Consider the following 16,776-nt stretch of genomic DNA (forward strand, 5'->3'; position numbering starts at 1 on the left):
CGAAGTCGACGCGTCTGTCAGTTCAGTGTTTCAGTTCACTTTTGTTGTGATTCAGCTCTCCAAGTGAAAAGTAAATAAAGTGCGAAAAATGGTAATTTGCGAGACGAATTTGGTCCCGTGAATTTGTGCAAAGTATCGCCCAACCATACGGGAATCGCTTCCACACCGACGGATTTCCCGAAACCCACCCACAGTATGGTAAGTTTCGGTCGAGATGCTCCCCTTGAGATTTTCGCAACCACTTTCTGCTGGAATGATAGATACTTCTTGTGGTGGCAGCAGCTTCCGAGCACTGATAAGGATGCCCTTCTCGGATTACGCATTCCTTTGGATGGCGGCCGCAAACGATGGGCTAATGATAGCAAAATTCCTACAGTAGATCGATTTATGGAATCTCGTCCAGCTTTGATTGTCTATTCATTGTTTCCTCGTAGCTGTGACAAATTCTTATGCAGATAGCTGTGCTTATGGTTCAATTATAGATCAGTAACTAATACAGGCTTAATCAAACTTTGCACATACTGCGTCAAAATACTGTCTGCCTACAGTGTCATAAATTGATTATACCCACAAAGCACCATAATCATGCAATAGCGGAGTTTGGGGAAAGTTTGCTGCATGGACAAGTAGACAATCCCTATTTTTTATATCAGCGATACAATATATTTTCTTTTTGAGTTTAACAATAGTTGAGCTCAGCTTACAGTTCTGGAAACAATGTACAGAATATTATGAAAATTGTTCGGTTTTTCTCGTATTCCCATTAAGTTTTGAATAAACAACCAAATGTTTATGGATTTTTATAAGATTTATTAATTATTAATCAATAGAATGGTACCGTAAAACGGGGTAACATTGACCGGAAAAGGGGTATTCCCCTCGGAGAAAGTTTTTTCTCTTATTTTTCGGTGAGACATTTATATTCATGAGCTTACAAAACAAGGTTTCTGCAAAAATTTAGTTTTGTCATGCGTAAATTCTTCAACTTTTTGAAACAATGATTTCCATTGTTATGGATGACACTACCGAAGATTCATGCTGCACATGATATAAGCAAGGGAAATTTTATGTTTACTAAAAATGGCAGTGCTGAAAACGATTCTGTTGTATTTTTTTTATGTAGTGTTTTAAATTTAGCAGAATTTACGAGCAATTTTCTACCTTTAAGCGTATTTCGCGATTCAAGTTGTTTTCAGTTCGAAAATAAATCGAAAAGTTAATGACTTGTAAGGTTTTGATTTTCGGCTTTACTGTCCATCATCACATAACAGTCCCATTTATATAGGCAATCCCATAGAATATGGGACTGTTATGCAAGTATGGACAAATTAAATAAGGGGCTATGATTGTAGTATGTAACGACTCAAGCTTACCGAACATTGTTTACATGAGAGGTAATTTCCATATGAATTGTTCTGAAAATGTTCCCAGATACCATTTCTGTGTTACATCTAGAGATTTTAGCACAAATTCTTCCTCTGATTCATTCGATAGTTACTCTAGTAGATTTTTCAAATATTATAACAGTTCAGTTTTGATAAAAGTCGTTAAGAAGCCCTTCAAGAATTCCTCAAGGATTTTTCATTCCTTTACGAATATCATCATTGATTTGTCTCAAAATTTCTCTAAAGTTTCTTCAGGGAGCTACCCTTGAGAAAAGCCCAGTTTTTGTATGTTTTTGCCATTCAGCTTAATTCTGGTAATGCATTTTCAAAAAGAAAAATGGTTGAGGCTGAAAGGTGAACATACCCAGACAACCAGAAGTCGCAAAAAAGTGCACGTAATAAATCGTTTACTCATGCAAATCACATCACCCCCGCAAAACACGGTGGATAAATTCGTCAGACTGATGAGTTTCATCGCATAAAACGCTTCTTTTCTGAGTTCATTTGTACATTTTGTTTCGTCTCGTACACTCGTACAAAGTAAGTCGAATCATTCCGTAGCAGCTGTCAAATGAACATTTGTTATCATAAGCTTAATCGCATAAGATCACAAATTATTTCGGTAGAAAATTTATACACTCGCATTGTATGCTATTATTCATCACATAATATATGCACGCATATCGCCTCCACTTTTGTACGTAGAAGGCCTTTTCGCGACATCTTATAAGTGACATTTTGCACATACAAAGCCTCCAGGTGATTTTTCGTTATGCGTACATTTTGGTTGTCTGGGTAATTACCAACTGTAACGACACAGTGATCATTCGCTCGTTTATTGCGAAGCATAGGGTGATCAAAGCATTTTGGTTAGACCGTTACGCGTATATAATTTGGACATTTACGGCAAAATCAAATGGAAGTGGCCAAATTATATACGCGTAACTCTCTGTCCAAAATACATAAACACCCTATGCTATGTCAAAGTGACATTGAAGTTCATTCAACTGCATTTTGAAGTCTTTTTTGAAAAAAATAGCATTTAATTACTTTTTAATTGTAACATATTGAAGATTTGCAATGGAAAACACTTCAATTAAAGAAATAGCTATGTTCAAATGTTCACTGTACAATAAAACCTATCCATCAACGAAAATAAGTGGAATCTACGTACTTAAGAAACAAATAATTATTTCATATTACGTTAAAACTGACAAACTGGAACCGTTAATTCTACATCCTAAGCAGTTCCAAACAACTTGATTTGATCACGATCGAAGCTTATAAAATGGCGTGAATGATTATAACTTAACTGAATATTTAACATTAGTTACAGTAACAAAAAGTGGATCTTTTTTCACTTAAATTTTCAGTACTATTCCAAAACTCATCAGAAATCTAAGAAAGGATAGAAATGTAATGTTTTTGCATTAACAGCAGAACTTTAAATCGATTTGATAATGCCTATGGTTCCTACTATAAAAATTTGATTTGGCGCAACTCTATATCCAACGCATTTCGTTCATCTGACAACAACAGTAAAACGTAAAATACTCACGGAAATTTTATCATTCATAAGCAAATCAAATACTGAAAGATTCGAAGTGATGGACATTAGTCGAGACTTCATTTAGATAATGCATCGACTTATGTCTTTGAGTTCGGACATATTTTATTGCATATGACTTACAGACAGCAATAACTGCAGCTATGATTAGTCATCTAAATATCAATCATGTTATTCAGGACTGTTTTCAATACGTGAAATGTTATCCCATATTATGTGCGATGGGTCGTCCACGTGGGACTTCTTCATATAAAATCTCGATTACTTTTTCAAATCGACGCAAGTAACATTCATATGGTTTTGAGAAAATTAATTAAGAAGAATCACAACCTTTTTTCTAAAACTGTTTTAAAATGGATCCCATTTTTTTACCGTGTATATCGCTTAAATTTTGCATGCAATCAGCTTGCGTTAAAACTCAAAGTAGTTCCTATCACTTCCCACAAAAATTGCATGACAAAATGATAAGCCGTTTAGATCAGTTACTTACGACGTTTTTGTACCAGTGTAAAATCGACTCAAGTAGTGTTTTGTTTTGATTCGTGGTAAAGTCACTTTGTCTCCCATACAACGGAGCGGCCAAAGTAGCGGTTAGGTTGCGAAAGTGGAGAATCTTACTTTCGTCGTTTTGTAAATCCGGGAATCAAACGTTCTAAAAGTGAAAAATCGAGTTGGTTTAGAGCGGAACGTGTAGAATTTCGTCTGTGAAACACGTAGGATTGATAAAGTAAGTTTGTTAACTTTTATGACTTGAGTCTTTCACCGATAGAATATTTTGAGACAAGCATTTTTTGAAAGGTTAGACCAACCCTGCAAGGGAAAATTTTAGCTTAATTAAAGTTTGGAAATATCGTGGTACGCGTGCTACGTGACCAGCCCACTGAAGTCTGCCGTATTTCACAGCTTGATAATATTCACATCTTTGTACACTTGATACAACTTGTGATTCATGCGTCTGCACCACACACCGAGTTTCCCACCGAGTATTGTCCGCAGCACTTTACGCTCGAAAACACCGAAGGCCTTCCGGTCTGCCTCTTTCAACGTCCACGCTTCGTGCCCGTAGAGAGCCACCGGAAGAATCAATGTTTTAATCAGGGCCACTTTTGTTTCCCTTTGCAAGTTGCGGGACCTAAGCTTTTTACGTAGTCCATAAAAAGCCCTGTTCGAAGCCGCAACACGTCTTTTCATTTTGTGGGGAACGTCGTTGTCATATGTCACAAGGGTTCCAAGGTAAATAAATGATTCAACAACTTCAAACACATTCCAATCAAACACTACCTCAGCACCTACACCAGCTTGCTTCTATATCTACCTGCAACCATGTACTTCGTTTTTATATAATCAATTATCAGGTCTATCCTCGCTGTCTTCCTCTTCAGAAGTACGAAGTCCTCCTCCACTGACCTGCGGTCGATTCCAATAAGGTTGATATTGTTCGCAAATCCAAGGAGCATGTGCGACCGTGTGATGATATAGTGCCGTTTCTCTGCACGCCAGATTTCCTAATAGCACCCTCGAGTGCAATGTTGAACAGTAATTTCGAAAGTGCGTCTACCTACTTCAATCCGTTTAACGTCATGAACAAGGTAAACACCTCGTCTGCGATCCGAGCACTTGATTTCGAATCCCTCAGCGTAGCACGTATCAGCCTAATTAGTTTCGCCGGAAAACCATGTTCAGACATTATCTACCACAACTGTTTTCTTTTCACTGAGTCGTACACCGCCTCGAAATCAATGAACAGATGGTGAGTCTGCAAGTTGTACTCCCGGAATTTATCTAGGATCATTCGCAAGGTAAACATCTGGTCCATTGTCGAGCGACCCTCACGAAAACCAGCTTGGTATTCGCCGACGGAGTACTCCTCGAGTGGTCTCAGTCTGTTGAACAGGATGCGCTACAGAATTTTGTACGTCGAATTTAGCAGGGTAATCCCTCTGTAATCGGCACACTTCAGTCTATGCCCATTTTTGTAGATTGGGCGTATGAGACCATCCAACCAGCCGCCGAGCATTTCTTCGTCCTCCCATAGCTTCAGAAGTACTTGGTGTATCGACTGGTAAAGCTGCTCACTTTCGTGCTTGAAAAGCTCGAGCGGGATCTCGTCCTTCCCAGCAGTCTTGTAGTTCTTCAGTTCGCTGATAGCATTTTTAACCTCTTCTATCATAGAAGTTCTATGATCAGTGGGTCCCCAGTTTGATCGTTATCCTTCCACCTGTGAGCCACCGCCGTTTTATCGGACAGTGAATTCCCTTTTGTCGCTTTTCTACGAATCTCGCTGCCCTGTACCGCTCTCTGTTCTGTCGGGAACCGGCCACAATCAAACGGCTTCTGGCGACATTCTTCATGTCTGTCACTCTCTGGAACTCTTCATCGAACCAGTCGTTTCGTCTTCGTCGTCGAGCAGTGCCAATCACTTCCCGCGCCGTTGTTGTCACAGCTTCGTGGATAGGGTCCCACAGGCTGGCGGCATCTCCAGAAACGTTGATTCTTCCCAACTGCTCATCTACCTGCTGGTGCTAACGTTGCTGCTACCACATCAGTCGACAAGCGTTAGATATTGAAGCGCAGAATTCTGTTAGTTCTGAAACTCGTGACCGTGACGTTGGATAATTGCGCCCGAATTTCAGCTACCACGAGATAATGATCCGAGTCGATATTAGGGCCTCGGAAGGTCCTGACATCCATGACATCTGAGACCAGCACGTGGTCTATTTTGAAGCAGGCATTGCCACTCGGGTGTCGTCAGGTGTCTGAGCGTTTCACCCCTACCTACGCCAGTGGATATGTCTGCTGCTGCCAGACTGATAGCTCGAAACCAGACAATACTACGTAAGGTATTATACTCGACGGTGGATCGATCGTAGCTGGTCGTTGTTTGGTATAAGCAATGACGTCACTGAGTAAGGAGGAAGGTTGGATTGAGCTGGTGAACAATATCAGAGTTAGCCCGCAATATACCTACGATCGGTACGGTTGATTAGTTTTGAATCATTCAATAATTTTGTTAAGTTAGATTAAGTTTAATTCAATATAAGTGCGGTGAATTTTATAACTTTAGAGTGTTAATTTTATCGGTCCGAAGGGCACAAGGATCACGCCGTTCGAGAATTCGTCCTTATTGCATCTCTTCGCGTGTGGCGCTATATTGTTGCTGTGAAGGTGCAGTTTCATTTACTCTGAGATATTTAGCTTTAGGGCCCAGATAGCCGTAGCGGTAAACGCGCAGCTATTCAGCATGACCATGCTGAGGGTCGTGGCTTCGAATCCCGCTGGTCGAGGATCTTTTCGTAAAGGAAATTTTCTCGATTCCCAGGGCATAGAGTATCTTCGTACCTGCCACACGATATACACATGCAAAAATGGTCAATCGGCAAAGAAAGCTCTCAGTTAATAACTGTGGAAGTGCTCATAAAAACACTTATCTGAGAAGTAGGCTTTGTCCCAGTTGGGACGTAACGTCAGAAAGAAGAAGAAGAAGATTTAGCTGGATTGTGGTGAAGAGTTTTCGTTCTGCCCGTGATCAATTACTTAGAGCTGTCGCTTTGGAACCTTGGCGAATTCTGGAGCGGTTTAACCAATCGCAGGAGGGTTCTGGAGCCGATATCAGGTGTGTTTGCGGATATTCTTTCGTGCAAAGTAGGTACTGTTGATTGCCATTGCTCTAGCAGCATCGAAGGTTACTAGCCGCAGGCCATTGCGTCGCCGATGACTATCTTGTTTTGGGCACTCCCCGTAGACCTTATCTAGGCTCTCATAGAACTCATCCTTCATGTCATCGGGCGTATCGTTCGTTGGCACATATATGCTGATCATGCTATAGTTGAAGAACTTGCCCTTCATTCTCAATGCATAGATTAGGTCGCTTACCGGTTTCCACCGAATAATTCGCTTCATCTGCTTCCCAATCACTATGAAGCCAACTCCACGTTCTACTCTGACGCCGCCGCTGTAGTAGATGTGGTACTTGAATGAAGTGTTGGCGATGGGATCCACCGCTCGGAATTCACGTTCTCCGATTTTCGGCCAGCATATTTCCTGGATAGCTGCCACGTTCACGCCGACATTCCGCAATTCACGAGCCAGGAGCCCAATACTCGCGGGTTCATTCAAAGTTCTCACGTTCCAAGATCCGGCTATCCAATCGTAGTCCTTTATCCATTACCGGGTCTGTTGCCGTAAATCAATCCATTTGCTCTACTTTTGCCTTTCTTGGTTGGTGAAGAGTCTTCGATAGGCCACATAACCAGGGTTGCGTTATTTACATCGTGCTGTAGGGGCTGCCTCCGCGGTACTGACACGGTACAGCATTGTCCGTTTGTTCTCTACTACCATCCACATTTATCAGTGCTTTGGACCTTTGGGCTCTGGTTCTCAATAGTTTCAAGTTTTTCGGACATGCTACTATGGTGAGCCGTCATGCGTTAGCGGTGTTTTTTCCTTACCATCCTTACGATAAAATTAAAGTTCTGGACAATTTCAGCTTTTTCAGCGATGATTCAAAGTTTCTGAATCAATTTTTAAAAATGTTTCAACAATACTAAGTAATGAAAGTACACAAATATGTGTTCATAGTAAAGACTCAATCTTCAAACCACAATAAAGATTGCTATTGTAAAAACAAATCCTGTTTGAGATTATTTTGTTCGCCATATTTGCAGAGTCGGCCGAACTATAATCTTTTATATGTTTTTAAATGGCATAGTGCTTATGAGAAGATGAGAAACTAACATCATGAAGCTAAATTGATGGGTATGATATACTTTGTTCAAAGTTAGAGCACAAGTTGCTTAGGGTGCTGCATTTGCCCCAAATTACGCTACGCTAATCCGAGCTCGAGTGATCAGTCGACCGGAAAATCGCTAATAAAGCCAAAATAACAACACTCAAAAGGCGTGTAGGTACCTACATGTTTAATCGATAGAAATTGTTTTTGAATAAATTTTTCGGTTTTATCAAGCATTGCCATCGCTGCGGGCTTTCCTTTTTCGTTTGCGCACTCGCTTGTTTCTGGAGGTTTAAATGTGTTGTGTGTTTGATCAGTGGTTGCGGATGCTGATCTAGAGCATTTTTCGTCTAGTGGGGTTGTTCGTTGAAGTAGATTTAAATTTTGTAGATCACACTTAGTTTTTTTTATTAATGGCTTATCATTTGTTGCAGGCACTGACGCCGGATGAGTTGCGGAAGCGGATTCCCCAGTGGTCGCTAGAATCAGATGGACAGCTTTTGCAGTATATGAATCAAATCTCGAAGGTAAGTGATGCTTAAAATAATTGTTACTTTAGCGTATGGAAATGACGTTGCATCAAAATCAGTGCGTGAAGAATGTGATTAGAATACAATTTTATACATTCAAAAATGAATCTAGCTCCTCATGTTATAAACATTACGATTATTAAATGATAGAAACTTCTTTATAAAAATCTATAAATCTATAATATAAATAATCTATAAAAATCTCGATTTCTTGGAAGGAAAGTTTCCGTCTTGCTAAAGATTTCATTGGGTTCCTTTTTCTTCCTTTCCTACATCGAGAATTTTAAGGTCGGTAACGAGTCACATTTTGTCATTTCTCGCATAACCTGTGATCTCACCCGAAAAGCTATTCGTAATCGAGTGTGTAGCTTGTTGTTACCTAGCATACGATTTACACGGATTTTACGGATTTACACGTTATTCAACAATGCTACGATGAAGAAAATATCCTCCTTTATCTTCCAGTGGTCATAGTTTTCATCATGGGTCATTAATTTGCTCATAAACAAGGAGCTACACACTCGGTTACCAATGGCTTTTAGGGCAAGATCATAAGTTATGCGAGATTTGTTCACTTTTTGAACCATGATGACTTTTTGAATGCTTTGGCAACTTAAATCATTTTTTTTTTCAGATAATGGGTCATTATTTTCAACTATTTAGGTCAAATATTTCGAGAAAAGTTATGAATGCCATGCTGTATTAGTTCAAAATGTTGGTGCTGTAAAACGTTAATCTTTCTCAAACTTTCTCGCAATTTACGATGGTTTCTAAAAAAGTTATTGTTAATGTGGTGTCAGCCACAAGCTCTTATTACCCTTATGCAAGGTTGATGTCCGGCATTCTTGCAACATGCCCTGTCCATCGTATCCTTACAGCTTTGGCCACCTTCTGGATAGGGTTCGCCGTAGAGTGCAGCGAGCTCGTGGTTCATCCTTCGCCACCACACACCGTTCTCCTGCACACCGCCAAAGATCGTCCTAAGGCACCCGACGTTCGAAGACTCCGAGTGCTTGTAGGTCCTCCTTGAGCATCGTCCACGTTTCACGCCCGTAAAGGACCACCGGTCTAATCAGCGTTTTGTACATGGTGCATTTGGTGCGGGGAAAGAATCTTTTTTGACCGCAGGTTCTCCTGGAGCCCTTAGTAGGCACGACTCCACAGATGATGCGTCTCCGTATTCACGGCTAACATTGTTGTCCGCCGTCAGCAATGATCCGAGGTAAATAAATTCATCTACCACCTCGAAAGTATCCCCGTCTATCGTAACGCTGGTCCCTGGGCGAGCAAATCACCAAAACAAGCTGAAAAGCATACCAAAATTTTTCAGAATTCACTAAAAATAGGAAAACTGCACTTACACCCTTTGCGCCTCTAAACCTTCACCAAAAATTCTCATTTTTTCACAGGATGTTATTTTGGGGACCGATGATCATTTTCCACTTTGTAAATCCTGACTACGGAAGATATTTGGAATTAAGCCCCACCCTACTGGGCGAGCCCTGTCACGTTCGGTTCCGCCCACCAGCATGTACTTTGTTTTCGACGCATTCACCACCAGTCTGACTCTTGTTGCTTCGCGTTTCAGGCGGGTGTACATTTCTGCCACGTTTCAAATGTTCTTCCGTTAATATAATCGGAAGAACATTTGAAACGGTGGCAGAAATGTCATCAGCAAAGCAAACAAATTGACTGGACCTTGTGAAAATCGTGCCTCGGCTGTTAATCCTGGCTCTCCGCATGACATTCTCTAGCGCAATGTGAACAACAGACTCGAAAGTCCATCACCTTGTCTTAGCCGCGGCGGGACTCTAACGAACTGGAATATTCGCCCGAAATCTACGCAGTTCTGCACACCGTCCATCGTCGCTCTAATCAGTCTTGTGAGCTTTCCGGGAAAGCTGTTATCGTTCACGATTCTCCATAGCTCTATGTGTTCGAACCTTGTCGTATGCCGCTTTAAATCAAGAACAGGTGATGCGTAGGGACCTGATATTCCCGGCATTTTTGGAGGATTTGCCGTACTGTAAAGATCTGGTCCGTCGTCGAGCGGCCGTTCACCGAAACCGGCTTGATAACTTCCCACGAACTCATTTGCTATTGGTGATAGACGACGAAAGATGATCTGGGATAATACTTTGTAGGCGGCATTTAGAATAGTGATCGCTCGATAGTTCTCACATTCTAGTTTGACTCCCTTTTTTGTAGATAGGGCATATAATCCCTTGCTTCCACTCCTTCGGTAGCTGTTCAGTCTCCCAGATTCTGACTATCAGCCGATGCAGACAAGCGACCAACTTCTCCGGACCCATCAGTTCCGCTCCGATACCATCCTTCCCAGCTGCTTGTTGTTCTTGAGCTGTTGAACGACATCCTTAACTTCCCTCAAAGTGGGAGCTGATTGGTTGCTACTGTCCAACATTCCGACGTAGTCATTTCTTCCGCTGCCCTGAACCTCCGTGCATGTGTCCTCAGCGCCATTCAAGTGTTCGTCGTAGTGCTGCTTCCATCTCTCGACCACCTCGCGTCCGTGCGACAAAATGTTCCCATCTTTATCCTGCACATTTCGGCTCGTGGCACGGAGCCTCTGCGGGATGCGTTGAGTTTTTTTTGCCCGTAGAAGAGTACCAGTGTTTTTAGCCTTTTCATATGTTCGACCCGACAATATCCATATCATCTGCGAAGCAACCAAATTGACTGGATCCTGTGAAAATCGTACCCTGGCAGTTAGCCTGGTATAACATTTAGTAAGGTATTGAACAACAGGTACGAAAGCCATTACCTTGTCGTAATTCCCGGTATGATCCAAACGAACTGAAATGTTCGCCTAAAATCTTCACACAATTTTGCACACCTTCCATAGTTGCTCTTATTAGTCTTGTGAGTTTGGCTGAAAAAGCTGTTCTCGTCCATATGATTTTCCATAGCTCTACGCGGTTAATACGATCGAAAAGGTGATGCGTTGGGACCTGATCTTGTCCGTTGTCGATCGGCCGTCAACAAACCGGCTTGATAACTTCCCATGAACTCGTTTACTACAGGTGACAGACGACGGAAGATCAGCCAGTGCAGGCAAATAGACAGCCTCTTCGGGCCCATCTTTATGAGTTCTGTGCTGTTACTTCAACAGGGCCTAACTGACATGAGCGATTTCTCTTCATCGATCCTCTCTTGCGCTAATAACTTCGCTAAGTTAGATAAATCTGTAATATTTCTTGTTAATGAAGCAATTCTTCATCTACAGCACAAAAATATGTTACGAAATGAGAATCAGTTTTCTGCAATAACGCAAAGAGAGTTACGATGATGAGTAATCGATGAATGCAGATAAGCCCTTATAAAAAAAACACAGAGTTCAGAATCAATACTATCCTTACCAGCAGCTTTATTGTTATAAGCTGGTGAATGACATCCTAACCTATCTCAAAGTAGAGGCTGTTTGGTTACCATCGTCCGCAAAACTGACGAAGGCATTTTCTCCGTTGTCCTGACCCTCGTTTCGTCAGGTCTTCATCGAAGTGTTGCTTCCACCTTTCGATCAGCTCACGTTCGACCGTCAAGATGCTCCTATCCTTATCCCTGCACATTTCGGCTCGCGTTACGAAGCCATTGGGCGATGCGTTGAGCTTCTTATAGAACTTCCGCGTTTCTTGGGCGCCGTCCACAAATTATGTAACACTCTAGGGGAGGATGAGCAGGCTCTAGCGTTACAGTCAACACCATTTTTTTATTTTTTTCATACAAAAATGTGTTAATTAGGGATGGTTAAGGATAGAAAACTGTCAGTTTTAGCGTTACGTAATAAATGGACGCTGCCTTGAATAGCCATTGACAAAATAAGCATTTACACCTACTTTGCAGTTGGTCACATCCTTACAAATTTTCGGTGCTTGGAAATTATTTTTGTAGTTCTGATAAACGATACTTTTTTTTCTGGATATGCTGCAAAATAAAGCCCTGATGCACTAGCGGTATTAATAAATATGCATTCTTTCCATTATCTCTTTCCTGCAGAATCTCGAGGCAAAATGCAAACAAACCCAGGACAACTTGACTCGTCTGATGCTGGATATAGACGAGAGTCACCTCCGCTACGCCCAATGCTTCGAACAGTTTCAACGGCATTCAGCAGCTGAAATACGTGGAGAACCGTGTTCAGGACGACGACGAGAGTTTCTACTCCGTTCGGGAGGAGAAAGAGGAGGAGGGGGAAAAACTGCCGTATGGAGAAGTTTTCCACATGGCCGTGGAAAGTCCATTGCTAACATGTACAAATCTTCGAGAAGGTCACTGTTCAACTGGATAGTGATAGGATAGCGACGATGAGGAGGAGGCTGCTGTGAGGAATACAGTGTTAAGAGCTGTTCAAAAGTATCCTTACATTAGTAGACCGCTGCCGTACATAATAGGGTCTCAAGAGTGGCGGGAAAAATGGCACGCTGGTTTGATTGATTCCGAGAAGAGTCCGATACGGAGGAGAAGGAACAGTATTCGGATTCCAGCGACAGTGAGAAGAATTTCCCGTCACAGACTAATAGTAACATACGCCCTCGAATCGGAGGGCTCGGTTTGGGGCGTACATGCGGGATCCACGGCGAAGGGCTCCATCGTTCGACCCAAGTGTATCTGGGGATGACGCTCTGGTCGATTCATTCGAGTTCCAGTGCAATCAGACCTGTCGGCGCGAGAACTTTGATAAAGGTTCCAGTGTTACCTGGGTTCAGACCTCCATCGCTTTTCCCAGATCAACCTCCGCAGGATGATACGATTAGTGTGTCTTCTAGGAACAAGGTGACAAATCTGTTCGAAGAATCTGATGAGGAAGACTCAACTCCTACGCATAGACCAACGGCTATAAGTGCAACGACGAATGCACAGTCAAGCTACTTCAGAGGAAATCAGGTGGAAAGGAGAACGGTGAATCTGTTCTCTGACGAACCACCGCCTTCGAGCCACGAGCCTACACCAACTTCTTCAATAAGTAATCACTCGCAAAAGAAACCTGTCAACCTGTTCATCGACAGTGACGAAGATGATTCGTTCAATAATAATTCTTCATCCAAGAGTAGTAGCGTTTACCAGAATGAACCTCCGGAGTTGCCTGTTCCGGCGAGAAAGGGTTCTAATCTGTTCAATGACGGAGATAATTCTGATGTAACTCCAAAGGCACGTGTTGGTAAAACGGGTGGCAATTTGTTCGACCAGGTTAACAACAACGAAGCGGATGAGGAGGATGATCTTTTTGTACCAGCTAAGCGATCGATCAACGGTGGTGTTGAGGATAAAACGAAGGGGGTCAGAAGAGTTACAAATTTGTTCGATGATGAACCGCCGGAGGATGATTTCGATCAGATATTTAAACCTAAGGCTACGGATAGGAAAATACCCGGTGCGAAAAAGGTACTGCCTCCGATTAGTAAACAGGACAAGGAGGAAGGCATTGTGAAAAAGCCGAATCCACAACAGCGAATAGTTGAGCAAGTTCCGGTGGTAGCACAACGAATCGTTAAAGAGAAGGTAAATCTGTTTGACGATGATAATGATGACGCGAATGATATATTTTCCGAGAGTGTTACGAAAAAGGAAACTCTTGCACCAAAGAAACCGAAGATCAATCTCTTTGACGATGATGATATCGATGAAGGATCGCTTCTAGCAGAACCCAAATTGTCTGAGGATCAAATTAATGCAAATGATTACACAAAAGTGAAGCCAAAAGAGACGATCGTCAGTCAAAGCAGTAGTATTCGATCGGAGATTCTGAAGAAGTCTATTTTCGATTCGGATTCCAATGAAGATGAAGACGATTTTATCTTTGGCGGAAAAAGCTCTGTTTCGGCTTCCGTTACGAGAAAAGAACCAGAACCACTTCCGAGGCAAGTGGAGCCGGTTACACCTTTACAAAAGCGTATTGAAGTTTCGAATGATCGGGTACCTGCAGTGAATACCAGGATACCTGACGACGTTCCTAATATTGAGAAGCAAAGTGTGAACATCCAGCCAATTCAACCGGAATCCAACCAATCCAGTATTCGTTCGGAACTTCTTAAAAAGAAATCAATTTTCGATTCCGATTCTAATGAGGACGATGGAGATGATCTTCTATTCGGTGCGAAGAAGATTGCTTCCGAAGTTGCGGAGAAGAAGGATACACCGAAATTTGAAAGTGTACAAGTAACGACCATTGGAAGTAATGCAAAGGTTAGTAATCCATCGGACGAAACAGAGAAAATAAAAGATTTTGTGGAAATCGCTGAAAAGCCTCCCATACCTGATGAGCCTCCTGAGGACGATGGATGGGCGAGCGATCTTAAGCCAACTTATCCTGAAGTTTCCAATGACATTGATTACTATCTCACAACCAAAAGGATTAATGGACCATCCGAGTCTTCTGTATCAACGTCACTGGTACAATCAAATCATGTAGAACCGAACACACCAAACGATATAGAAGTTGAGCAACAACAATCCTCAAAGGAAGATACCTATGACGACTCGAAACCTACCACTGTTGAACCACCTCCAGATGAAGAGATGTTTCAAAGTTCTAACCAGGAAGTAAACGGCAATATTCCGAGTCCGTCATCCTTACCTCTCGAAACGGATAATGATGCACACAAAAACGATAGCTCTAGCAACAAAAGTGCCTTAAATTTCAATTCCATTTGCTTGTTCGATGATATCCCACCGCCGGATGATTGCTTCGAAGAACCTCGTACAACACTGCTGGCAGTGGACCACACTGATGATGGTTTCTATACTGAACAACCCACCGCTTCAAATTCGGCCAACGCAAACCACTATCTCTTTCTGGATGATGGCGACGGGCCGCCTCCTGATGATGAGGTTGATGATGGTAAAGTAACTTCAAAAATTCAACAAGAGCCCGCCTCTTTCAAGAGCATATCAGCCATCATAGTGGAGCGTAGCAAAAACGATTCCAGCTACGAGGGAAATCGAGAAAAGCCCAAGATCAATAGACTGAGCGCAAAAGTTAACATCAACGTAAATGCTTTACTGCCGGGAGCCCGAAGACCGCAACCCGCTGCAGCGGTAGAGAAGACACCAGATATTACAAATTCTGCTGATCAAGTCGAAGGAAGTTCTCCCAAAGAGAACCCCAGAACAGAGCCAAAGCCACAGCCAGACTCCGAAACTGGGTCAGCAAAGTTAGTTAGCTTGAACAAAGGACGTGCTAGAATACAAACTAAACGAAAACCTCAATCTAGGCAAAATCGAAGGTCGAACTATGAAAACAGCCTAGCATCCGGGACTACTGAAGGAATTAATGATCATCCTACGAGTGAAGAAACCCCCAAAGAAGAGGTACGCGTAGTAGTTGGTTCCGAAGAAAAGACCCAACACGTCGAAGTCATCGCTGCGCACGTAAAGGTCGATCAACTTCTTAGCAACGAATTGATCCAAAAACTTTCAGATGTGAAACTTTTCGAAAATGAAACCGATACGGAAGACAAACTTTTCAGTATCAGTATAACAAAACCTTCTCCCAGTGTCCCAATACCAAAGAATTTAAATCATCCCGTAGTGGCACCTGCTTTCGAATCGCCTAAGGTACACCAACCAACATCGAAACCACCCATCTCTTCAGCAAAACTCTTCAGCGATGAAGAATCTGACGATAGCGATCTGTTCGGTAAGATTTCCAAGCCAATCGCGGTGCAGAATCCCACCGCCAGTAAACCCAAACAGAACATTCAGCCAGTCAAACCGGTAACGGCTTCGGTCAGTATTAAAAAGCAGTCAATCTTTGGCGATTCGGACGATGACGATGATCTGTTCTCGAAACCTCAATCGATTGCCAAGCCCCCGGCTAAACCAATCGCTCGACTTAGCAATAGTGAACCTCCAAAACCCGTCAAGAAAAGCATATTCGAATCCGATGGCGACAGTGACGATGATGACATCTTTGGGGATCCAAAAAGGGTGCAGTTGGCTTCAGTAACCGAGCTCCGACGAAAAAGGATCCGAAGATGAGTAAACCCGCACCGCCTCCGAGCAGTAAAAGTTTATTTGGGGAAGATGACGACGACGATGATGATCTGTTCAGTTCGAAAAGTAGTAAGTAATAATTCATTTATTATTCCTTTAATTAGTTAGCATTTACAGTCGACTCGATATTCTATAACTAGATGGATTTTTCAAACCTTTCAGTTTTGAATAAATTATGCTCTCCATGAGTCGATGTCGCGTGTAATGTACAGTTTTCTTCACAACTCGATATCTACTAAACATTCTTTTTCAGGGTGTCTACTAGGTACTTTGAAAACCTGGAATTCTTGGGGAATTGCGGCCGTAATCATAGACATATTTTAACGAATGATTTTTGTCAACATGAATGATCACAAGAAAGTGGGCCTTATATTTTGGTGGTGACTGCATATTAAAAGACTGAGTTTCAAAACTAATATTATTTGAAAATTTATTGTAATTTCTGAAAAGATCATTTTCTTCCGATCAGAGACTCTTTTGGATCCTGGCGCTTTCAGATCTTCAGGGGCAAAATAGTCTTTAAAGTCACTTTTTCTACTTCTCGAGAATCCTGAT

The 16,776-nt window shown here is 42.1% G+C and overlaps 2 protein-coding genes across 2 annotated transcripts; both read left to right on the forward strand.

Annotated features, from left to right (window-relative positions):
* On the forward strand, positions 1–12,528 carry LOC110681182. Its single transcript, XM_021856958.1, has 3 exons — positions 1–198; positions 8,116–8,208; positions 12,226–12,528. The coding sequence occupies exons 1-3, from the start codon at positions 196–198 to the stop codon at positions 12,526–12,528; spliced, it is 399 nt and encodes a 132-aa protein (XP_021712650.1). The 5' UTR covers positions 1–195.
* Positions 12,529–12,828: 300 nt separating this feature from the next.
* On the forward strand, positions 12,829–16,280 carry LOC110681183 (WASH complex subunit 2-like). Its single transcript, XM_021856959.1, has one exon. The coding sequence runs from the start codon at positions 12,844–12,846 to the stop codon at positions 16,204–16,206; it is 3,363 nt and encodes a 1,120-aa protein (XP_021712651.1). The 5' UTR covers positions 12,829–12,843; the 3' UTR covers positions 16,207–16,280.
* Positions 16,281–16,776: the final 496 nt, after the last annotated feature.

This window comes from Aedes aegypti, unplaced genomic scaffold (assembly GCF_002204515.2).
Source record: "Aedes aegypti strain LVP_AGWG unplaced genomic scaffold, AaegL5.0 Primary Assembly AGWG_AaegL5_hic_scaff_537_PBJ_arrow, whole genome shotgun sequence".
NCBI classification, from domain to species: domain Eukaryota; kingdom Metazoa; phylum Arthropoda; class Insecta; order Diptera; family Culicidae; genus Aedes; species Aedes aegypti.

What these genes read in the sequence shown, in the direction of transcription:
- LOC110681182 (XM_021856958.1), top strand. An exon ending in ATATGAATCAAATCTCGAAG is followed by an intron (nt 8,209 to 12,225) that starts GTAAGTGATGCT and finishes TCTTTCCTGCAG; the next exon opens with AATCTCGAGGCAAAATGCAA.
- LOC110681183 (XM_021856959.1), top strand. Translation starts at nt 12,844, where the DNA reads ATGACGCTCTGGTCGATTCATTCGAGTTCCAGTGCAATCAGACCTGTC.